General features: G+C 58.9%; 2 protein-coding genes across 6 annotated transcripts in view; one reads left to right on the forward strand and one right to left on the reverse strand.

Annotated features, from left to right (window-relative positions):
* Positions 1–2,096: 2,096 nt before the first annotated feature.
* On the reverse strand, positions 2,097–11,838 carry DNAJC27 (DnaJ heat shock protein family (Hsp40) member C27). 3 transcript variants are annotated; one of them, XM_056344285.1, is made up of 9 exons: positions 11,615–11,838; positions 10,071–10,127; positions 9,755–9,837; positions 9,154–9,223; positions 7,246–7,410; positions 6,665–6,787; positions 5,945–6,105; positions 4,461–4,589; positions 2,097–4,355 (listed from the first exon to the last, which is right to left on the reverse strand). In XM_056344285.1, exons 1-9 carry the CDS (start codon positions 11,699–11,701, stop codon positions 4,298–4,300), a joined length of 933 nt encoding a protein of 310 aa, XP_056200260.1. In that variant the 5' UTR covers positions 11,702–11,838; the 3' UTR covers positions 2,097–4,297. The 3 variants fall into 3 exon arrangements, with proteins under 3 accessions (XP_056200260.1, XP_056200259.1, XP_056200261.1); XM_056344284.1 differs by having other exon boundaries at positions 10,071–10,184; XM_056344286.1 differs by lacking the exon at positions 10,071–10,127.
* An 8,136-nt stretch (positions 11,839–19,974) lies between these two features.
* Positions 19,975–24,365, forward strand: part of EFR3B (EFR3 homolog B) — a 40,891-nt gene continuing 36,500 nt past the window's right edge. The window contains exon 1 of one of the 3 annotated variants that reach the window (XM_056344396.1): positions 19,975–20,087. In XM_056344396.1, coding sequence (XP_056200371.1) covers positions 20,081–20,087 — 7 coding nt within the window. In that variant the 5' untranslated portion in view covers positions 19,975–20,080. Of the gene's footprint in view, positions 20,088–21,218; positions 21,363–24,365 lie in introns of those variants that run through there. The other 2 variants (XM_056344397.1, XM_056344398.1) reach the window with 2 other exon arrangements.

Consider the following 24,365-nt stretch of genomic DNA (forward strand, 5'->3'; position numbering starts at 1 on the left):
GCCGAAGGGCCGGGGGGCCGGCCCCGGAGCCCACCGCCCGCCGCAGCCCGGGGAGCGCAGGTGCGGCCCCGCCGCAGGCAGCGATTCGCTTCGCTTCGCCTCGCCCGGCCGCCGGCAGCATCCTCCGGCGGCTCCGCCGCCCCCGCGCCCTACGCCCGACGCCGCCCGGCCCCGCCGCCCCCTCCGTCTCCGCGGGGCCGGGGGCGAAGCGGCGGAGGCGGCGGCTCCGGCCGCCGGGGCATGGCCGCGGCTGGGGGCGGGGGATGAGCGGGCCGGGCCTCCGCGGGGCCGGGGCGGGCCCCGCCGCTCCCCGCCTCCCGTAACCCCCGCGGCGCCGGCTGCGGGGCGGCCCGGGGCGGCGGCCGGTTGCCGGGTGGGTTTCGTCCCCATCGCGGCCACCCTCGGCCCCGGCTGCCGCTTTCCCGCTGCCCGCCCCACCCTCCTCATCACCCTCCTCCGGCAGCCCGCGGACCCCCGCACCCGCACCCCGTGGGGACCCGCCTGGCTGACCCCGGGTGCCAGGGACCCCGGCCCCGGGAGGTGCGGGGCGCCGGGCCACGCTCCCTCCGCACCCGTAACCCGCCGGGCTGCCCTTCGCCCCACTCCGCCGGCCCCATGGCCCTCCCTGGGGTCACAGCCAGCTGCCCCAAGGAAACCGGGGGACACCTCCGCCAGCGCTGCCCAACTCACACCCCCCCCCCGAGCGGCCCACTCCCTGCTGGCACCCCCTCAGAAGGTTCCCCCTCCTTTTCCCCGTCTTTCAGCTGCCACCTGCTCCCCCCCCCCCCCTTGCACCCCCGCACCTAGAAAACCACCTGCAGTTCCGAGCTGATGAGACAACCCTGAACCAGCCCCCCCTGCCCCACCACGAGCTCACGCCGATACCTGGGAGAACCATGCTCAGCCCCACCGACCCCCCCCCACGCCGGGGGCACGGTGCTGCCAAGCACCCTCACCCCACCGCTCTAATGAGAGCCCCTCTCGGCCTCCTTGGCGGGGAAGTAATTGCTTCTGTGCAGTAATTAATACCAAAAGGAGAACGCCAAAGCCACAGGTCCCCCGAGGTTTGGGGCATGCTTGGCAGCGCTCCCAACTGCCGCAGCGCAAGAGCAGCACAGGCAGGCAGTGTGGGCAAGGGCTTGGGCTGCCCAGGCTTGTGCGTGCCTCTGCCAGCAAGGGACAGGGACAGAGCCCTGGACGTCCATCCTGGGACATGGGGGACCCCAGGCCAACCCATCCCAGGTTGGCCACGGGCAGGGAGCCCTGGCGAGGAAGGTTAACTGGTCCCAAGGCCAACGAAACTGAAGGCCAGCAGCGGTTTGTGAATCTCAGGGAAGGATGTGTCCCCCCCGGCCCTGCCTGGCACGTCACAGGGTGTGCCAGCCTGGAGCAGCAGCCAGGAGCAGACCGTGGCTGTCAGGCACAGGGCCAGGCCAGAAATCCTCACGTTCCCCTCAGCACGCCAGCTCCGCTGCGTGCTGGGCAGCAGGCAAAGCGCAGGCAGGCACTGCCCCTGGGCACGTGGAGGGAGGCCTGCCCTTCCACGGGTCTTCAGAGGTGGCTCCTGGTTGCATTTCTGGATGCTGAACAGGAAAGCCCCTTTGTTTGGGATCAGGATCCCAGTACTTTCATTGCAGGAGGGACACTTCAGCAGCAGGACTTGCTCTTTGTACGAGGCTGGAGGATGTGGGACTCCTAGGCCAGAGACAGAGCCTGGGTGGCGCAGCCTTGCTGGAGGCATCTGGAGCTTACGGTCCTGACAGACGGCACGGAGGAAGCACCCTACCAGGGCCGCTGGTGTGGAGGTCTGTGTGCACGGAGCAAGGATGGAGCTACCCCTCTGCCTCTGGGTCCCCTGACTAGAGCCAGGCCTTACAGCGGCTGGGTGCAGCCCACATCACATCCCTGTGGGACTCCTGGGGTCCCTTACCCAGTGCCCACTCCCGCGGAGTTGATTCACAACCTCCATCATCACCCTTGAGGGCAGCTCTTCATCACCAGCCTCGGCCATACCCAGCTGGGGAGGAGAGAAATGAGTCAAAGGGCAATTAAACATTAACAGCAGGCAGTCGCCACAGCAGGACAGCTCACAGGGCTTCCTTTGTTCCAAAGGGGGATTTAATTTATAAAAATAACAGAACTCAGAAGGTCACCAGAATCACTAGACGTGTCATGCGCGTGTGATCATCTCTGAACATCCAGTCCGCTCTGTAAACAGACAGGAGAAACCCCAAGACCTGTGGCCAGTCACCTGAGGAGCAAACAGGAGGGACCACGCGTGGCACAACAGACCTGGAGAGCCCCTGAGCAGCAGGAACCGAGGAAGCCTTTCGGTTACTCCAGCCACTAGGATCTCACCCTCAAAGTGAAGTGCACCATTCAGCAACAGGATTACTTACCCTCCTCAATGGAAAAAAAATACAGAGCAACAGGTTTGAGGCCAGAATTAAGTAGTTTCCTCCACTAGACAAGAGGGGAGGTTTCCAGTGAACTCCACAGCGTTATAAAACGTGCAAAATAAGACCCCATCAGCGTACCTCGCCACAGCTCCAACGCCTGCCCTGCTGACCTCCCCTAGCCCACCTTTTTGTATATCTAGGAGAGGAAAAATATTTTAAACATTAACCTTTTGTAGCAACATCTCCCCTTGGTTATTTCTACACCAGAGGAGTAAAAAGTGCTTCCCAGCAGGATAGCTTATTTCTTCTTCCCAGTAACCCAGCACCAAAAAACAGAGCAAGAGCAAAACAACACTGGCTTTAAAGTCCCTTAATGCTTGCTGCCAAAAAGGGGGAGGATCTACTGTTGATTTATGATGTATTTTGAAAGGGAAACACAGAAAAGCTGCCTTGAAGAGGAAAAAAAAAAAATATTGCACTGAACACAGGAGAAAACACTTTCAAACAGGGTACCTGTGGGGTGGGGTAAGGATGCCTGTGCACACACTCAGTGGCTTCCATTCCGTACCTTAGTGTCCTGACCTTCCCTGCCCAAGTCATACAGCAGCAAGGAAGTAAAACTGGGTCCTGACAAAACCACGGGGGCCCAAGGAACCTCCTGCTTGGTCTACCCTAAGAGCCTAGCAGACCACCACAGCTCCAAGCCCCCTCAGGATCACAACAGCCAGATCTCAAGCCTCTGCAAGCACCTGCTGGGGTGACCAGCAACGCTCCCCTCTAAATCAACAAGACTCTTCGAAGGGCAGAGCAGCTGTGACCAGGAGGGAGCAACCTGCACCCACCTGCTGATCAGCAACCCATAATAACTAGCAAAGCAGGGCAATCGCTGCTGCTGTGAGAGAGGGTTGGGGGAGAACATGCCCCTTCCACCGCTCACCTAACCAGAGCGCGCTGTGGGGCCAAGCGAGCAGACAGATCGCAGGCACCTATGGAGCTCTGTGGTGTGGCTGAAGCTCAGGAGACGAGATTGGCCGAAGGCAGGAAGGCAGAGCTGACAGGCACCCATGTTGCAGGCTGAACTGCCTCCTCCTTGGGTCAGCACCCTCCTCTGGCCTGCAAACAGCCAGGGCCACCCACGCCTGAGGACAGTCCCCCAAGGGGCACAGCGGCACCTACCCAGAGCTTGCCAGCGTGGTGTGAGCAGAGGGCCGGGAGAGAAGGAGCACGCAGCCTGAGGGACTGCAGCCCTAAGGGCTCTTCCCAACGAGCTGAGCTCAGGGAGACGGAAGGAGGTGGTGGCAGGAGACTGGGCTGTGATAATGGGGCGAGTGCCTGGGGGAGAGCCCTAGTCCTGCCAAAGGGACCATTACTGGCACCACAACAGGTTGAGGAGGAAGGGGAAAAGGACGCTCTTGGAGCTGGGTTCTCCCTGCAGTACCAGAGAAGTTTCCTCAAGCAACCTGCCCTCCCCACTGCCAAAAGCAGCATCGTTGGGTGTCAGCTGGAAGGAGCCGGCTTTGCTCGGCACGCTGAACCGCTCCAGTGCTCGGCCGTGCCTCCGTGGCTTCCCACATGGGCAGCCTTGCAGAGGCCGCTCTAGGATAACCCAGGACTAGCAACTCACTGCCCTCCTGGGCATCCTCCACTCATGACACCAACGTTTTCAGGCACAGAAGTTTTCGGGTCAGAGCTTGCTCTGCCCTCGCTGCACCCACAGGTTAGAGCCCCATCCAAACCCCTCCACAGCTGGTAAACTCCCAGGAGGTGTAACACAGCTGGGAAGGTGGGGACTTCACTGCTTTCAGCACTTACCACCAACCACGACCTGGGGCCATGGATGCAGGGAGGGCTCTGGGGTCCCTCTCTCCTCCTCAGCACTCAGTTCCCTTTCCAGCACATCACAAGTGCACTGCAGTCCTGTTCCCACGGCTGGTGCTGGAAGCATCTGTGCCCACGCTAGCGGTAAATGTGAGGAGGAAAGAGGTGCCCCACAGCCGTACAGCTGCCTGGGAGCTAGCTCAGAGGGGAAGGTTTTCAGCTCTGAGTGGTTCTATTCCCTACTTTATGTTTTTGAGAAGCACGGTCCGGGCGTTCACCACTGCTTTGAAGGCGTCCTCGCTGCCAGGAGCCACACACTTATCGGGGTGGAGCAGCACAGCCAGCTTCCGATAGGCTTTGTTCACTTCATCCCTAGGAGACACAAGACAAGAGTGAAGGGACCCATAAGACACACAGCCTGGCCCAGCTGAGCTCCCACTATGCTCAACAGCCCTGTGCAGACACTTTTGAACCCTTCTGTTTCTTGCATTACGGACCTCCAAGCTTTGGAGGTGGTGCTACAGAGAAAGAGCTGCAGAAAAGCACACAGGGCACTTCTTGGTGTTGCACGAGCAGAAAAGGGGGAGAACCCCTCTCCTGGGGCAGATATAACCTCTCTACCATGGGACTGCGCCAGCACAAATGCTCCCATCATGCCAGACACGTGCCTGTGACACGTGCCATGGTGTGCTGAGTCTCTGGCACCACAAGAGCAGAAAGCTGGGAGACAGCGTGGGGGCACACGCACCCTGACTCAGCTTCGCATCAAACCGCCTACGCACTCTGGTGAAGGCATTGCACATCACTTCAGCCCTTTAAGCCTGGGGTGTCTGGTCCAAGGCAGACATCTCGGCTCCAGCTGCAGGCCATGGAGAGATAGGGGCACCTCTTCACGGAGGCGACTCTGTCTCTTCCATCTGCGCTGTGATTGCCAGCACAAACTGCCCTGCAGAGCTGCTGCTCTCTCCCTGTGGATGAGAGGGGGCTGCAGGAGGGGTTAGGCTCAACACCTACATTTCCGAGAGCCAACGGGAGGATGTACGAGTCCCGAATGACATAATCTAACGATAAAATCTACTTTCCAGCCCCTCCGCAAGGAGTACACAAGGGTGGTCCTCGCACTTCAGAGAGAATAAAGTAAGGGATTGCTCTGGGAGCTTGTTTTAGCTGCCCAAGTCATACAGCAGAACCGGGAGATTCAATATCCAACCTCTTACATAGGCAATGACCAATTCCACCTGGCTAGAGGTCCTCTGAGGAAAACAAAGAGAAAGCTTGTCTTGTGGGAGTAGTTTCCAGGTGGAAGAACTGTAACATAAATCCCTTTTTGCTAATGTGGGCAGCAGCCTCACAGCTGCCTTAAAGCTTCTCTAGATGTGGTGAGCAAGGAAAGGAAAGCTGGAGCTGCTCCAAACACGTCTGGCCAGAGACGGCTCAGCCTGGAGGCAGGGTGTAAGGCCAGGCAGCCAGCAGGGCTGAAGTTCTTGCATTCATCATTCCCCCCTTGCCTCCAGCCTGGCTCGTCTGCTAAAAGGGCAAATTTGGTGCTCAGGACCAAGGGTTTCTTCTGCATTGCCGCAATTTTGTGACTAGATGCTTATGCCCAGATGCTATATAAACCGAGGTGAGCTTAGCAGCAGGCAGGTCACTAAATGATCACAGATCCAACTAGCCTGCCAGGTCAGACAGATGACAGACAGCCAGGCACATGCTGAAGTCTCCCTCACCTTGTGGCTCCGGGTTTGACCCCTAGCATGTCCCAGCTGTCCTTGCTGTTGCGGATCCTGCGAATGGCATCTGCCTGCTCTTTGGTGAAGCCAACTCCCATGCTGGAAGGAGGGCGTTTCCCACCGTTGTCACACAGGTCAATGATGGCAGAGTAGAAAGTCTGAGGACACGGGAAGGAGTTAGCAGGAAGGAACAGTCCCCAGAGGTGGTGGCATTGCATAGGAGACCCCAGTGCCCTTGCTGGCTGCGGGCTCATGCTCCGAAGCATGGGGGAGCATTTGCACAACTGCTGAATGTTCACTGCCCACTGCCTGGGCCATGGGGCACTGACATACCCTAGTGTGGGGGCAATCCAGTCCTTGCAAGGGCCATGGGACAGATTGAGGAGGCCAGGCTGTGCATTCACCTCAAACTCAGTTCAGCTCAGTGCTAGACCTGAACAGGTGACATGGGCATCCCTGCTTTATGTTTCCAGCAGCCTGGGGGATCATCAGCTCTGAGCAACACAATGCTAGGGCCAGCTCAGGACTGGAAGGACTAATAGTGATCCTGAGCTAAACAGGTACGGCTTTCTCAGGGCGACATTTCACTGGGAAGACACCTCTGGGGCAGAGTTCCCAACAAGGTTTTGTGGGATCCAGGCAGTTCAGGGGATATCCTGCCAACAAATCCTGGCTCAGTGTGGTGTCTGTGCCCTCATCACCTTCATTACACCTTACCTGAAACATCTCGTTGATTCCTTCTCCCGTTTGTGCTGATGTCTCAAAGTAAAGAAAGCCCCGGCTCTCTGCCCAGAGCCGCCCCTCACTTTCATCTACGCTGCGGTGCTTGGTGCAGTCAATCTAGACCAGGAGAAAAGGCAGAGATCAGAGCCCAGCCAGGGTCTGCAGCAGCAGCTGGAGGAACACAGCTTCAAGGTCGATCGTCTAACAGTGGGTAAAGGTTCTGGCTGGCTGGAGAGGCTTTTTGCTTATCCTGAAGGAATGGAGGCAACGTGGAAAGAAAGCACAGAAAATTCAAGTGAAAAGGCCTTTGAGATTTTACCTAGTCCAGAGACAGTGCAACATCTACTTGATCCCTTCCTCATGTGTGGCCACCACATTCTCAAAAACCCATTGAAATGTGGTCTCCAGTGCTTCCCACACACAGATCTGACTCTTAGAAAGTCTTCCCTACAACCAATAACATTTTCCTTGTTGCAGCTGGAGCTTAAAAGCTTGGGCTCAAGCTGGGAACACAGTGAGCCCTGAGGGCCAGAGATCAGGGCCACGCCGCAGCCTGGCTCACCCCTACAGCCCACCTTGTTCGCACAGACAACGAAGACAATGTTCTCCATGTTGCCATGGGGGCCCAGCTCCTGCTTCATCTCAGCCAGCCATGCATCCAGTGCATCGAAAGACTCCTTTTGTCCAACGTCGTAGACCAGGATGACCCCCTGTGTGTCCTTGTAAAACTCGTTCCTCACCTGTGGGGACAAAGGTAGGGCACTGGCACCAGCGACAGCCAGGCTGAGAGCACACAGCCTGGCAGATCTGGGTATCACCATTAACTTGGCACCTATCTGGTTCTGTGGTAAAAATCTCATCTCCACACAAACAGAATATCACAGAAAAAGACCTGGATCACAGGAAAAAGATGACTCGAAGGACCTGGGAGTTCTGGTGGGCAGCAAACTGCCCATGAGCCAGCAGTGTGTCCTTGTGGCCAAGGCAGCCGGTGGGATCCTGGGGTGCATGAAGAGAAGCGTGGGCAGCAAGTTGAAGGAGGTTGTCCTTCCACTCTGCTCTGCCCCGGTGAGGCTGCACCTGGAGTGCTGGGTCCAGTGCTGGGCTCCCCAGTTCCAGAGAGACAGGGAAATACTGAGAGGGGCCAGCAGAGGTGACCAAGCTGATGAGGGGCTGGAGCACCTCCCTGGTGAGGAAAGGCTGCGGGAGCTGGGGCTGTTCAGCCTGGGCAGGAGAAGGCTGAGAGGGGACCTGAGCGATGCACACAGGTACCTTAAGGGCCAGTGTCAGGGGGCCGGGGCTGGGCTCTTGTCAGCGGTGCCCAGCGACAGGACAAGGGGCAGCGGGCACAAACTGCAGCACAGGGAGCTCCGTGGGGAGAGCAGGAAAAACTTCTTTCCCTTGAGGGTGCCGGAGCACGGGGACAGGCTGCCCAGAGAGGCTGTGCAGTCTCCTTCTCTGGGGACATTCAGAATGGGCCTGGATGTGATCCTGTGCGGCTGCTGTAGGAGAGCCTGCTTGAGCAGGGGGTGGGCTGGGTGGGCTCCAGAGGTCCCTGCCAACCCTGACCATGCTGTGATTCTTTGAAACAGGATAGACAGGGGAACCCATGTAACACCCTGACCACACTGTCCCCAGGTCCATCACAGGAGAGCAATTTGCCCATAAAAGATTCATCTTCACACGCACAAAAAAGCAGAGGCTCAAGGGCAGACAAGGTGTCAGACTGACTCCCGAGGAGACTAGAAGCTCTGGGAGTCAACCAAGAGACCCATTTGCATGTGTGTGTTTCCCTGTGTGTGAGGCAGTGGGACAGACTGAGGATCCAAGGCCAGCCACTGCATGTCTCAGCCCAGCTACTGGAGGAACCTGCAGGACATCTGTCCGTGCATGTGGGTGTGCATAACGGAGGATGTAGCCTCCAGGGCTTGTATGCCCAGGGCCAGCAACTGGGGAGACCGCGGATCCCCAGGACAGCTGCTGGAAAAGTGTCTAAGGCCAGACACAGGACAGTTATTTCTGATCAGCCAGAGAAGACACCAGGCCAGGATGAGGCCACTGGTGCTGTTTGTGCCAGTGCTGGCTGTTCCTGTGTCGATTTGTACAGCCAGCCATGTTTAGATGTATGTATGTCTTGTATAGGTGGGCCTGTGTGTGCCTACCAGGGATACACACTCAGCCTCACTACCGGTTGGATCTCAAAGCACGGACCTGCAGCAGCCTCATCTCTTTCAGGCTCCTGGATTCAGTAACCCCTAGCAGCACGGAGTCACTGCTCACAGAGAGGCAGCAGGGGTTTCCAGTGCTGGTCTGCATTAGGTATCCGTAGCAAGAAAGAAGGGGTTGTACTACAGTGAAGAAATGTATTTTCAAGTTTCCCACCCCCAAACCCAATTTCAGGCAGATCTGAGGAAAGCTGATGGGTGCCAAACAGTTCTGAGACAGGTCAGTTGGTGTGCTGCCTGGAGCCAGGTCTGCCTTACCTCGTAGAAGAACGGGTGTCCTGCCATGTCAAAGATGTTCACCTTAATCTCTCGGTCTCTGACCTGCACTCTGAAAGAGAGGTATGAAATGCTTGAGAAGGCTCCCCCTCAGCCCTTGTGCAGGCTGCGTCCCCACAGGAACACCCCTTATCTCTGCCAGCCCTCTGCAGAGAAAGAGCTGGGTGACCAGAGGCAGAAACCTCAGTAAGTTCCAAGCACCTGGGTTTAATGGCCAGAAAACTGCCCCTTGAGCCAGGCAAACAAGGAAGAGACCACCAGCTCTGGATACAACATGGTAATGGGGAGCTATGCTAGCAGAGAAGACTCATTAGGCAGATTATCTTATTATTAAAGCAGAAATGCAGATTATGCTATGGAAACTAAGCAGTCTTGGCAGAGCCAAGTACACCTGGCTCAAGGCAGTGTGGCCACTCAGGAGCTGCAGGAGATGAGACAGCCCCACTGCTGTCTCCCCACTGGTCAGCAGCTCCCACAGCAGACACCTCACCCAGGCCCTGGCAGACCCACGCCTGCCATCTGTGACAGCACAGTTCATCGCACTCTCCCAGCACTTGCAGATCCTCACCGTGAAGGTACTTACTTTGTGACACCGTAGTCGATACCAATAGTCGCCAGGTATTTTGGAACAAACCTCTTCTCACAGTAACGCTTTATAATGCAGCTCTGGGAGAAAGGGAAAGGGGGTCTCAGCAGGATGGCACCATACACCGCAATATTCACATTGATAAGAAATTCGCTGACAGCCCCCAGCCACCTGGATGGCTTCAGAGACATCAACTCTGCAGGAAGTCCCTAAACTAGCTAATTAACCCACAACCAAAGGACAAATCTTTACCAGGAACAGTTTTCTTTCTGCAAAACGCAGGAAAAGCCGCTGGGTGTCATTTATTCCTTACCTGTTTGGAGATCGGAGTGCCAAGAAACTGATTTATCCACATTCTGGTTTGTTCAGCCTGGAGAAGAGAAGGTTCTGGGGAGACCTTAAAGCACCTTCCAGTACCTAGAGGGGCCTACAAGAAAGCTAGGGAGGGGCTTTGGGCAAGGGCATGTAGCGAAAAAAATTGTTTACTGTGAGGGCGGTGGGGCACCGGCACAGGCTGCCCAGAGCAGCTGTGGGTGCCCCATCCTTGGCAGTGTTCAAGGCCAGGCTGGATGGGCTTGGAGCAGCCTAGTCTAATGGAAGGTGTCCCTGCCAGTGGCAGAGGGCTGGAACTAGGTGATCTTTAAGGTCCCTTCCCACCCAAACCATTCTGTGATTCTATGGCTCCCCTACAGAAAACATCCACCCTGGAGTAGCTGGGTGTTCACTGCCTGGGGGCAGTCAGCTCCCCAAAAGCCATGAAGAACACTCCGGCAGCCCAAGCAGGCAGCATGAGAAGCACATTCAGCCTCACACTAGGTCCCTCCAGCCTCCATTCTGCCCCTGACTGGCATAGATACTGTTTAGGGAGAGGAGGTAGCTGCTATCATCCATCAAGACATAAATATCGTAAGGATAAATGTCACTTGCCACCTCTTTGCCCACTCTGTCCGGCAAGATCCTTCTGGGTTTTCTTGCCACCAGTGAGGCATTTGTCTGCCCCAAGGGAGGCTTTGTGCCAGCAGCATAGTACAACTACATTGACTCAGCAAATAAAAAAAGGCAGCGCTTCAGAACAGAACCTGTCTGGGAGAAGTAACACCCCAGAGAAGAGTCTGGGGTCACCACAGAAGGAGGAAGGGGGGTCCTGGGTGAACCCCTGATTAAAGCCAAACAGGGGAGGGGGTCTGGCAACCTCCGCATGCCCTGGAAGAAGGCACTAAGGGCTGGATCCATGCTTTCTGCCCTCAGGCGCTGCACTGTGGTATCTGCAGCTGGAGCACGGTCACGAAGGCTCCCTCCCAGCGAAGCGTCCAGGGGAACGGCTGTTCCTTGGCAGCCAGATCACGGAGGGACCCACCTCACAGAGAGGGGAAACGCTCTGCGGCCCACTGGGCCCACGGGGCAGGCCCCGAGCAAGACCGGGGGCCGCGCCCTGCCCACCGCCTGCCCGTGCCGTGCCGTGCCGGCGCGGCACGATGAGCCCCGCACTGGGCCTGCCCCGAGGGGGGCGGGTAAGCAGAGGCCCAGGGCACGGAGGAGGCCACTGACAACAGGGACCGCAGGCACCGCCATGACACCCACCACCAGCTGCGCGCGAAGGCGTGCAGCCCCGCCCCTCGTCCCGCAGCCAATAAGACTCGGCGTTACGGCGCGCGGCCCCGCCCCAGCTGTCAATCCTCCGCTCGTCCCACCCTCCCACCTCGCAAAGCACGGAGCGGCCTGCTCCCGATTGGCTAGAGACAGGCACAGCCACCAATCCGCACCCTTACGAGCAGCGCAGCCGCCTGTTTGCACCCGGCTGCCTATTGGATAGCTGGCCTGCCCGCCACCGCCCGCCCGCCAATCGCACCGCCTCACCTTGCCCACCTCCGCGTTGCCCATGGAGATGACTTTAACCCGCAGCGACTTGCGCGTCTCCTTCCGCTTCTGCGGATTCGCCTCCATGGCGGTGCGGGCTGGGGCGGTGCGGGCCGACCCGCGCCGAGCTGAGGCGGCGGAACCAGGGTAGGAGCGCGGCGGCCCCAGGGCCGCCCCACCGCCCCGCGCCTCAGCTCGCGCGAGACTTCCGCCCACCTCCCGCTCCGCAGCCCGACGTTCTCGCGAGATTTGGCGAGGAGGCTGGCGCGCGCCGCTCTGGCAGGAGCCGTCAACGCCCCGCAGGGGGCGGCAGAGCGGTGCGGTGGGGGCCGGGGCGCTGCCTGCCCTGCCCTGCCTGCCCGCACTGCCCGCCCTGCCCTGCTTGCCCGCACTGCCCGCACTGCCTGCCCTGCCCGGTCCTGCCGTGCCCCGTCCTGTCCCTGCCCCTGCCCTGGTCCTGCTCCCGTCCTGCTCCTGTCCTGCCTGCCTTGCTCCTGCCCTGCCTGCCCCGTCCTGCCCCTGCCCCTGTCCTGCCCTGCCCCTGTCCTGCCTGTCCTGCCCCTCCTGCTCTCCCCCTGTCCTGTCCTGCCTGCAAAACCCAGCCCTGTCCCGCCCTGCCCTGCCCTGCCCGTCCTGCCCACCCTGGGGGTTGGCAGTGAGGTGCTGTAGGAAGGGACAGACTGGTGGCCCAGGGAGGGCAGCAGCCCTGCACGAGGCCTGCCCTCCACCTCTTTTTTCAGTAGGACGGGCCCTGGCCTGTGCCCCATCTCCAGGGGCTCAAAAGCAGCACCACGCAGCATTGTCCCGCCGGGCCCAGGCCGTCCTGCTGTCCTTGTGTGCTGAGCTGGCGGGGCGGGGGGTGACCCCGGGGAGCCCCAGATGGAGCAGTTACACCGCCTGTTCCCTGGGACTTGCCACAGGGCTGTCCCCCCAGCCTGGGTCCCTGTAGGACTGAGAACGGGCCAGGCTGGGGAGGCTGGCCGGGGTGCAGCTCACAAGCTTCCTGTGCAGGCTGGGATGGAAAATCCTGGTTCAGCCTCGGTTAGGAGCTGTTTGGGTTGGTGTTGAATCAGTTTTGGGGAGGGGAAAATGTGCCTTCCTCGAGGATGACCCCCTCGTGAAATAGGTTCACGAGGCAGGCAGCCTTAGGTGACATGAGAGCTGGCAGTGACCCCATGGCACCCTAGGACAAGGGTAGAGGGGCTCACCACGGAGCAGGGCCATGCACCGGGACCCTCATGGCAAATAACATCCTTATCTGCTCCTTGCAGCCCAGGGAGATCCTGCCAGGAAGGAGAACCTTTGTGTTGTGCCTCAAAGACAAGGTCCCAGAAGGGGACACAGGGCTGGGAGTTTTGAGGCCATCTTCCCAGGGGGATCGCAGCTGCCCCTTGGCACGGAGATCCTCGGGCAGGGCCCACGTGGCTTGGGCATCTCTCAGCTCTCTGCAGACTTTGCTGTCAAGCTAGAGATGGACATGGGAGCAGGTTTTCTCAGCTGAGATGGTCTAAGCTTAGGGATCCTGTGACACCCCCAGCCATGTCCTGCTGGGAGCATGTGCCTGGCTGGCGAGAGGCCTCACTGGAAGCGAGCGCAGCAGAAGTGGGTGTTGAGGAGGGGGTCACTAGCACGTGCTAAGGGCTAGGAATGCTGGCTATCAATACCTCAACACCTCTTCTGGCTTCCTCCTGACTGTCAACAAGAAGCTGCTTTTTGACAGGTCTGTTATGGGCTGTTTGGGATCTTCTGCCTCATTATCTGGTCTCATAAATCTTCGCCAAAAGAGCCCCTGCCATTATCCATCTCTGGGTGTTTTATGACCCCAGCTCTGTTCTTCATCTTCATGTCACCTTATCTTTAGCTTTGTTCTTCTTTGTTATCTTCAGCTTGTTCTTCATCTTCCCACTGTCTGGTGGCTTGATGAAACCAGGCACATGTCTCTGTGCCAATTTAAGCTGATTTCTTTAACCCTCCATTGATCCTATGCATCCACGTACAGACATTCCTGGTCAGATGGTTGTTATTGTTTCTTACAAGTCCATCTGGCAACTGATTTGGTGAACTCAGCCCTTCCTCCTTGAGATGCTGGTGAGGACATCTATGGGCAGCTCCTCGCCTTGGCCTGTGGCACTGTCCCCTCTCCCAAGCCATCAGAGACCCTATCTGCCCAGCAGCATCATAGGAATGGGCTTAGAATTCCCACTTCCATGCAGGAGGCAAGCACTGCCCTGCCCCCATCCCAGCAGCAGGGGAGAGATGAGCTTGGGGTTTTCTTTGCACAGTTCATCCTGGGCCAAGTGTGTCCTTTAGTTTATTTGGAAAACAGGAAAAAGAAAGAAGGTAATTTTCCCCCTCTCTTTGTTTTGCTACCAGCTAGAAAGCCCTCCGTGGGGTTTTCTCTGGGCTGGGAGGAAAAGAGCCCTGGGAGGACAAGGGGAGGTAGCTTAGCTCCGTGCCAACCTCCTCACCAAGTCTGGGCATCGTAAGGGCTTACAGCAGACCTGCTGACTTACAGGTTTGGGTCGTGGTAACAGACACCAGATCAGCAGCTTTAGGGGCAAACAATTTATTTCTAAGAAACAGTACAGTAATAAATACAGATCAGTAGTGCAATTATCCAGGTTATAATGACAGCAAATCCAATAATTCACTAATACGGGGCTAGACAATATCCGGGTGTGCGGAGACTTACACGACTGTGGATATCAGGCAGGCACGGAGCAGGGCATGGCTTCATCTCTGGACGAGCAACTTGGACCAACCGACCCGGCTTGGGCAATCCCAAATTCCCTGATGGAACTGTTCTTTTTAATTTTGTGTTGCAGAAGCACTGTTTGGGCTTGTTAACCCACCACCACATCTCACCTCTGCTCCCTTCCTGCGCCGGTTCTGGGGCCTGGAAATAATGTGTGAGGCAACGCTAGCCTTGCACATCACCCCTTGTTTGGTGGGGGAAAGAGTGACCACCTTGTCGTGGTGGTATTAGGCCAAGACTCATGTTGATGCCTCCCCCTTCTGCCCTTGGGGGTGTCAGGCACGGAGGGGAGTTTGGCCACGGAGTGATTAAGGGCTACACTGAGTCAAGATGGTGGTGCGCTGAGAAACCATCAGAATAGTGCAGGCTGAAAACCAAGTGCTGATACGTAACGAGGTGACTAAAACAAGTAAGAAATGGCTCAAAATAAGGATAACAACGGGAGGATGAAGAAAGACATTGGATATTCCCATAAGGGTGGGAGACAACCCTAAAGGGCATTCCCACCAGCTACATGTAACTGGTTTTTTTGAGCACATTCCAGGATTTGTGTGACCTGTGGTGGACAGGTATTAATGTTTATTGTGCCTGCTCCCTCCCCTGCTTCGGTAGTCAATGTAAGGCCACATGCTGCAAAAACTCTTCCATCAGAGATGAGAGGTGGGAGGGTATAGTTGACAAGCAATAATTGGGGCAGTATACTTAAAATCACATCCAGCTAAGGTACAGTTACAGATAGACAGATAAACTAATGTAGATAAAGTATATGTAGTGTCAATATCCACAAAAGAATATGAAGATTGTGAGTGTACACAACCATTCCTGCCACACACAAGTGCTGTCCCAGCAAGTTTATTGGGTGCGTTATGAAATGATAGGATCCCTTGAGGAATTAGGGCACATATCGGAGGCTCTAAAGGGATTTCCTTCACACGCAGACCCCAGTCCTGGCTCAGGGATACACGCTTTGGTGTCTCCTGATCACCAGCCTTTCATTCCCTGCTGACTCTGTAAGGAGATGTGAAGCTGTCGCAGTAAGGTGGTCACTGTGACTGGCTTGTTGGCCAGAACTGCATTTTTCCAAGAAAACTGGGTCTATAAGATGGGTACGGTCCTTTGGAGATGTCTGTAGCCTGGGGGAATAGCAGTAGGTTGGACAGGGAGACCAAGGCTCTTTGCAGGGATGCAGGCAACACCATCTCCATTAGACCAACACCCGGACGAGGTGCTCCTTGGGTTGCCTGTGTCAGTGTGTCTGTGCTGAGCTTGGGTTGCTTGTGCAGGTGTAACCAACGTTTCTGGCTGGCAGAAGCTGCATTTTTCACCTCCGTGACTGAACTGGCCCTGCCACTGTCACCCTGCTGTGTTTGATGGTCTGGAGCAGCTGTGCATGAGGTGTGCACGTAAATCTGTGGTGGTGACAACCTTGCACGTGTCCCCTGGAGTGCTCCTGTGGCGTGCATAGCACCACTGGGCTTGGGGAAAGAACCAGTGGTGTTTGGGCAGGAGAGGCAAAGCGTGACTCAGTTTCCCGATCCCTGAGCCAGGGTGGTGGCATGCTGTGGTGGTGGTGTGGGAGGAGAGGTGGTGCAGGGTCCTTGGACTTTGCGTCGGGGCAGAAGGACCACCGTGCTCATCTGTGGATGTCTGGGCCCCAGGAAGTGTTGGGACAGTCCTGTAGCCCTCACAGCCCCCAGCACAAGTGCAGGGTCTCCCTGAAGGTCTGCAGGGAGCTTCTCTGCAGCACTGCAAAAGCTGGGGAGATGGGGCAGGGAGCTAGCCCCATGTCAGCCCAGAGCATCGAGGAGATCTGGCTCAGGCTCAGGTGCCCTGTTGATTTGCCCGCAGCACCTTCCGGAGCTCCTGGAAACACCAGTGTTCGCAGCAGAGATGCCCACAGGTGCACCCCTTCCAGCGGGAGGGAGGGCAGTGCCTGGCTTTTCAGCAGAGATTCTCTGTCCACTGCAAGTGATTCGTCCGCGGGCAGCATTGCCCTGTGCCGTGACAGCGTCCCTTCTCCCAGTCCTTCTCCCTCCAGTGCCACACATGTGCAAGAAATGGATCCTCATGCGACAAGTAACGCAGAGACGTGTGAGAGGTGGCACATTGCCTGCAAGAGCCGTCAGGGCACAGGAAGACCCCGTCCCCGGGCATCATGCAAGCAACATGGGGAGTGTTGGCACCAGTACAGACATGGGTGCATGTGAGCTGGTGCAAACACCCCAAGGCTGAGCACAAGTGTGTGGGAGCAGCTACAGGTGGCTGACCCCTGGGCCTGGCTGTGTCCCGGCTCCATGGCCGGGAAGGGATGCACACTCATGCGGGAGACCCTGCTGCCGTTGCTGCAGCAGCTCCGTGGCCATGGAAACAGCTGCGGGAGAGCAGGGGGATGCAAGGAAGGAGAGGCAGCAGATGGACCTGGGATGGACGTGTCTGACAAAGGAGGTGCCCAAGGTGAGCAGCTCCTTGCCATCCTCCCGGCATGACTGTCACAGCCCTAGCTGCCACCAGGTCGCTGTCTTCCCTTAGCACCCACCAGCCAACTCCCTCTGAGCCATCCTGGAGAGGGATCCTGGTGCTCGGGGCACAGCAGTCCTTCTTAATGCCCCATATGCCCACACTGCCTGACATGCTGAGCTCTGCACAGCGTTTCTGAGTCCTAAGCAGGAATGCAGCCATGTGTCCCAAAAGCATCCCAGGCCCCAGGTGATTTGGCATCTCCCCTTGCCTGCTGGAGCGGCGAGGGGCACTGTGCTGTGCCACAGCAGAGACGTGCTTGGATCCCTCTGGGCAAGCCTAGAGCATGTTGGGGTGTCCCTTGGGGTGGTGACAGGTAGGGGCTGAGGAGCAGCACTGGTGGTGGGCAGGGTTTACCTCATCTCCACCCTTGTCTTGCACCATGAATCAGGAGGAGCCACATGCTGGAGGTGGCCTGGACCCCTGCCCCAGCTTCCATGGATCCATCCTGGCCTAAGGCAGGGATAGAATCACGGACTTATTTAGGTTGGAAAGACCATTAAGATTATCAAGTCCAACTGTTAACCCAGCACTGCCAAGCCCACCACTAACCCATGGCCCCGAGCGCCACATCTACACGTCTTTTAAATCCCTCCAGGGACAGTGCCTCCCCCCCTCCCTGGGCAGCCTGTCCCAGTGCTGGACACCCTTTCGGTGAAGAAATGTTTCCCAGTCTCCAACCTAAACCTGCCCTGGTGCAGCCTGAGGCCGTTCCCCCTTGTCCTGTCGCTTGTGACCTGGGAGCAGAGACCGACCCCCCTGGCTGCAGCCCCCTCCCAGGCAGCTGTAGGGAGCGATCGGGTCCCCCCCGAGCCCCCTCCTCTCCAGGCTGACCCCCCAGCCCCCCCATCAGACTGGTGCCCCAGCCCCTGCCCCAGCCCCCTGCCCGGCTCTGGACACGCTCCGGCCCCCCAAGCTCTGTCTGGGAGTGAGGGGCCAGAACGGACCCCAGGGCTCGAGGGGCGGCCGCACCGGTGCCCAGCGCAGGGGGACGGTCCCTGCCCCGGCCCTGCTGGCCACGCCATCGCTGACACCAGCCAGGGTGCCGCTGGCCTCCTTGGATGCCCATGTCCACCCATACTCTTTGAGGGCAGAGATTATGCCAGGCTTTTCCAGTGGCAACAACTTTTGGGGTTCAAACCAGCACTATGTGTTTTGCGTATAGTCTGGGGGGGTCTCAGGGCTTGTTGATGGTGGTGTGGGTTGGTACTGGCATCTGCGTGGGTGCTGTCCCCAGGTCCCCAAAGTGGCTGTGGAGGACTTGTTTCCTTGGCTGCACCATAGTACCGTCCCAATGACCACGGTGTCCCTTTGTGGTGAGCCGATGGCCTTGCAGATCCCTGTGAGCAAAGGGACGAGGGCTCCTGGGCTGGGGGGCTTGCTACATCTGCTTCAGGTTCTTATCATCAGGTTTTACTCTGAGGCTTTTAATTTACAATAAAAAGGACTTTATGACTGTTTTGGGGGCAGGGCCTGGCCAGGGACACTCAGGAGCTTCATCCCTCAACTTGTGACTGCTGCCATGTCCCCCTGTGAAAGTCCTCCGGTCCCCTGGGGACACGGATCTTCATGTGGCTGCTCCACCACCTGGGGAATCTGCAACACAGATTAACTCCCAAAATGTTTTAATTAAAACATAATTTTCCTGCGAGGAAGATTGTGTGGCACCAGCTATTGCCTAATTAAATGATCCAACCCAGGGACTTTGCCATGTGGGAAGAGATGCAGCAAAAAGCTTGGGGAAGGGGAGATCTGTGACAGTCTGGTGCCAGCACCTCACCAGCCAAGGTGCCCTGTCACTTCCAGCCTTGTCCTTGTCCCCAGCCAAGGCCCAGGGCAGCATCTTTGCTTTGCTGTGTCACTCATGCTTGTGACAGGGTCTGGCACAGGGAGGGCTTTGGCTTTGTGGCTGGGTTGGTTTTGCCGTGCATGGGATGCGGTGGCTATGGGACATGTGTGGGGCCCCAGGGCATGAGGGGCTCCAGCGCAAAGGCCCCTAGTGTCAGCCTGGCCAGCTGGGAAAAGAGGTGGAATGGGTCCAAATGGTGGGAAAAAGGTAAATGTAAAAGAGAAAAGGTCATTGCTGTGTAGTACTCTGCAGTGCCACGCTGTGCAGTGCTGGCCATGCCAAACCATGCCAAATGCCCTGTGCCAGGCTGTGCTGCACCGAACCAAGCTGTGCCGTACTGTCCTGCGCGGTGCAGTGCCACGCTGTGCTGTGCTGTACCATACCATGCCATACCCTTCTTCATGCCCTTCTGGCCTCCGTGCCCTGACACCTCCCCATGTCCTGGCCCTGCTTTCATGCCACCCTCCTCCGGCTCATCCTCAAGTGGAGCCCGAAGACTGGGGGCTGCATCCCTGTCTCCCCAGGGCAGTCTGAGCCCCCTAGTCTCACTCTCCAGAACTTTCTAGAAGCAGCTGAGCTGACCTGGATCTTCCCGCATTCCCTGTGCCGTGCCCTCGCAGCAGCACAGCCTGCCACCCTTTGGGCAGCCTGGTGGGGCTGTCACCAGGCTGGCGGTGCAGGGCAAAGCCCCGGCGCTGCTGGAGGTTGCAGCTCGGGTGGGCACAGGCTCTGTGGGGCTGGCTTCGGGCAGGGGGGCGCACGCTGCATCCCCTCCCACGGGGGGAGAGCGCTGGGTGTACCGGGGAGGAAGGATGCTCGGGGTGGACCGGTTACAGGGGGCACCGACGTGCAGGTTCTGCCCCGTGCCGGGTTTGGGGCGCGCCGCGGGGCGGGGGGGGGGGACGCGGGGGGCGCCGCGTGGGCCGGGGTGCCCGGCGGGGTGTGCTGCTGCGGGGGCACGGCACAGGGATGCCCGGCGGGGTGGCACCGGGATTCCCGGCGGGGTGGCACCGGGATGGGGGCGGGGTGGCACCGGGATGGGGGCGGGGAGGCACCGGGATGCCCGGCGGGGGTGGCACCGGGATGGGGGCGGGGTGGCACCGGGATGCCCGGCGGGGTGGCACCGGGATGGGGGCGGGGGGCGCTGCCGGGCCGTGCCGCGCCGGGCGGAGCGGGTCGGGCGCTGCGGCCGTGCCGGCGGGAGGAGCCGCCGCGGTACCTCCCCCCAGGTGCCGCCCCCCCGGTGCCGCCCCCGGCCGGCGCCGCGCGGTGGGGCAGAACCGGGCCGGGCACCGCCGCCTGCAGCCGCGCCGAGCCGGGCCGGGCCGGGCCAGCGGCGGCGGCCATGTACGGTGAGTGCCCGCGGCGGGCCGGGAGCGGGGCCGGGGCCGGGCCGGGGCTGTGCGCGACCCCCCTCCCCCCCCTCCCGCGCTTCCCGGGGACTTGGGCTTCGTCCCCGCCCCGCGGTGCGTCCCCCGGGGCCCGGCCAAGGGCTCACCCCTCCAGGGCTGGGGGGCCTCGTGCTTTACAGGGTTGTGCGCCCCCCGTTCCTGGCGGGTGACCCCTCTTTGGGGGTGGGGGGTGGAGCCTCTGTCCTGTACGGAGTTGTGCGGCCCCCGCTTACTGCGGGGAGCCCCCCTCGGGGGTTGAGGGGACATTGATCTTTTGCAACCCCTAAGTTACTGGGGGGACCTTGGTCCACTGCAGAGGTGTGCATCTCCCTAGTTACTGGGGGGTGGCCCCTCTTTGGGTTTTGGGGAGGGGCACCTTGGTCTTTTACAGGGCTGTGCGTCCCCCAGTTTCTGGAGGGAGTCACCCCTTTGGGGCTGGGACACACGCTGTGGTCCCAGAAAAGGCTGCAAATGCCCCCTCTATCACTGGGGTATTGCCCCCATCCTGGGGGACTACAGTTCATTAATCACCACCCCCTACCCACCCCAACCCATGTTCCTGGAGTCACCTGCTCCCCGGGACTGGGAGGACCGTGCTTCTCTATGGGACCAGTGACCCCCATGCTGCTGGGGCATCTCGGAAAGACTTGGGTGCTATATAGGGTGTTTCAGCTCCACCTGGCTACTTGGGGGGCGGGGGGAGTGTCACCCCCACCCCAGAATCAGGGGTCCTATACATGACCAGCCACCTGGGGAGCTGCCTGGTCCCTGGCATAGGGCAGACCCTAATCCCATATAGGCCCCTGAAGCTTGAGGTGTTTGGGGATGCCATCCTCCCCCCCCCTGCCGTTTGACCCCCATGCTGTCACTGGTGTCACTCCTGTGCAGGGCGGGCATATGGGGTCGCGTGTCCCCAGCCAGGCAGCGTGGTGGGGTGATGCCGAGTGCGTAATGGGGAGCAGCTGGCAGAGCAGCTGGCCGCCCCCCCGCCCCGGGCAGTGGCTGCGCTAAGCTGCTGGGAGCTTTTGGGAAGGGCCAGGGGGTGGCCGGGTGGCTCTTAAATCCTTGGTACCCAAGCATCCTTCCCCAGGCTGTCAGTGCAGGGCGAGCGCTACAGAGGAGAGAGCCCCTGACCAGTGTCCTGCCTTGGGGGCTCGCAGCGCACCCCAAGGGCTGTGGGGTCACTTTGGTGTGGGGGGCCGAGCCCCCTTTCTGCGAGGTACTGCAGTGCCAGGGGTGAGTGTGTGGTGGGATGTGGCAGGAGGGAGATGGGTGGGAAGGGTGCTGACACTCCTTCTCTCCCCTTCCTTACCCCCGCCATGGGTGCTGGGGTGCTTTGGAGCTCAGTGGGGTTAACACAGATGGGAGGTCCTGAGGTGCGCTGGGATGATGTGTTGGGATGCAGCACCTGCCTCCGGTGGGGAAAGGAGCAGAAGTGGTGGGCTTGGGGTGTGGGTTTCTACTTAGTGGGGCCGGGGCGGGGGGGGGGCGCTGAGGCAGGATGCATGGGTTCCGTTTCTTTCCTCTCCTCGTCACGGTGCTGACTCCTCTGTGGCCTCGGTTGAGTCATTCAGGTCTCCCAGCTGGTATTTTTCCACCCGCAAAACGAGGGGGATGCTTCCCTCTTTGGTGACAGCTGCTGCAGTGCCCCGGGGATGTGGCCCCTCTGCAGCCCCCCACCACGCTGGGGTTCCCTCACCTGCTCCGACTATGGGACCTCTCTTTGGCATGGGATGGCGGTGATCCTCTTGTTGCAGGACAACTGGCCCTGATACCCAAATGCTCCTGCTGGTCCTCTTTCCATCTGAGCTCCCTGCCTCGCTCAGGGCTTGTGCATCCACCCTGGGGCTTGGGCTGATCTTTGAGGGGGGGTTTCTTTTGGTGATTTGTGCTGCTGGCAAACATGAATTTGCATGGAGCCGTTATCATCCGAGCCATTTGCAGCAGCCTGGAGCAGGTGATCATGCTCTCTGCCGAGGAGCTGCAGGGGACCCCAGCCCCGCTGCAGACCTGGGGGAGACCTGAGTCGTGGGTCCCTAAAGCCCCACCAGCCCCCCTGGTGTCGGTTTTATGATCTGGCTCGAGGGGTTTGACATGCTCTGGTTGTCCCCTGAGATCCTGGCTCAGTGGCCAGCCTGTCCTGCCCACCGGGAATGGCAATGCCGCACTGGGCCACGGCTCCTCTTACCCACAGGGTACACCTCTGCTAGCATCCTGGGGGAGCCGCTGGTCTGAAATACCCGGTGTTTCCTTGGGGAGGGGAAGGGAAGAGCATCTCTGGGGACCTGAATGTGACTTTGAGGACAAAAGCCGGGACAGTCCCTTCTCCGGTAGCACTCACGGCCAGGCATTGCTGCGGCTCGTGGTCCTGGAAAGCATCCAGGAGCTGGAAAGCTCTGTGGGATACTTTGGATGAAAGGTGCATTAGGAATGCACAGGATTATTGGTATCTTTTTAATCTCTCTTTTAACTGTCTCTTGGCCTGGGGGAACTGGGACGGGTGACTGGGGATGTTTTTTTCTCCATGGAAAGCATGAAGCGGTGCAGGACCTGCTGCCTCCCTGGGAGGTGGTCAGAGGGGCAACATAGGGGGCACAGGCCACCCTCCTGCCCTCTGCATCCCCTCTAATCCTGCAGTGCTGGCACCTTGTGCTGAGCTGGTGCCCGTGTGTGAGCCAAGAGTGTCGTGCTTGGCATGGCTGTACCTGGCCCCCGTGGCTGGTGGTGTGGTGCCGTGGCGGTGGCCGTGTGCGTGGAGCGGGGCTGCTGGGGGTCTGCGCCCCTTTGCAGCCCGGGTTCGGTTTCCTTTTGCAGTCACCGGTGAAAATGGGGGAGGCAAGCTTTGCCCCCAGCTGTGCTGTCACCTGGCCTGGGGTGGCTGGAGTTGTGCAAACGGCGGGTTTGTGAGCCGAGCCTTCAGGCTGGTGTCCCTGATGCCCGGTGGGACCTCTCTGTCCTCAGCCAGGCTTGAGGCTTGGCTGCTCCAACGGGAGATTGCGCACCACCGGAGCTGAGGTGCTGCTGTTCAGCTGGCAGGACAGCCTGGTTGCCCTATGGGGGGCTGTGCGGTGGCCCTGGCTGGGGGAGAAGCCCAGTGCTTTGTGTACCCAGCTGCCAGCAACCATCCCGCTTCACTGCCATCTCCAGGAGCGTGGGCTTTAATTCAGAAATCCGTGTGAGTTCGTTGGGCTGAAAGCTGGCTGTAGGGAGAGCATGGAGGGGAGCACGGGAACTGTGGAGACGGGATGGGGTTCACGTTTCCATGGGGGGTTCCCAGTAAGGCTTATCTGCAGGCCTCCCCCATACTTTTGGCAGCTGCTGGGATGGCAGTGTGTGTCGGAGCGGCCGTGGCAAGCCTTTGCGAGCCACATCGCAACCGTCCAGCCCGGCCACCGCTCGCTGCGGTTTGTTTCCTTTACGCTCCCTCACTTTGCTTTCTGCTCGCCAGCACGAGCTGTCTCCTCCCACGACAGCGGAGCTGGAAATAGAGAAGGTTCCCCTTTTTTTTTTTTTAAGTTTTTTTAAAATTTTTTTTTCAACAGCAGCTGGAGTAGGGAAAATGAGGTTTTTCGGCTACCCAGGGAGGAGGCGTTGTCGGTGGTGGGCGCCAGCAAGGCCCCTGCAAGCCGTCTGGGGCTGCCAGCGTGCCACTGAGTCACAGCCAGCAGCCGCACAAGCGGATGGGTTTTGCACTAAATAAATAGTGCTCGGTGGGACTGGATGGCTCAGCAGGGGAATGTGAAATGCAATTAAGCCTTTTTTTTTTTTCTTTTTTTTTTGCATTTTTTTTATTGCTTTTTAACTAAAACGATCTGCAAATTAATTCAGTGCTTATAGAGGAAAAGGGGCTATTTGTGGTCCCAGCAGTGCAGGGGACTTTCCTGATCCACCCTGCCACAGCTCTCATATGGGTTTGTGTTAAACCTCGATGGCTGTGGCCAAGTCCAGGGCTTTTTTCCTGGTGTGCTTCCAGGCGACATTGCTGTGTCCAGGCAGGATTTGACCCCTGCAGTGAAGATGAGGACTCTTCTGCCTGGAGCAAATGCTAAAGGGGATTGTGCCAGGCCAAGAGCTGGCATTTCTCCCCTCGAAGCTCATCAAGCCCGACCACGTAAAGGCTCTGGTAATTGCTTGCGCAATCAGTAATTGCATAAGAGAATGCACTTGCAGAGATGCTCCGCTCTAGGCTGATCCCTTTGCAGGCACTGTAGCTCCGTCACAGGTTGCTCTGCCTTGGCA

The sequence above is a fragment of the Falco biarmicus genome, chromosome 6 (assembly GCF_023638135.1).
Source record: "Falco biarmicus isolate bFalBia1 chromosome 6, bFalBia1.pri, whole genome shotgun sequence".
Lineage (NCBI taxonomy): Eukaryota > Metazoa > Chordata > Aves > Falconiformes > Falconidae > Falco > Falco biarmicus.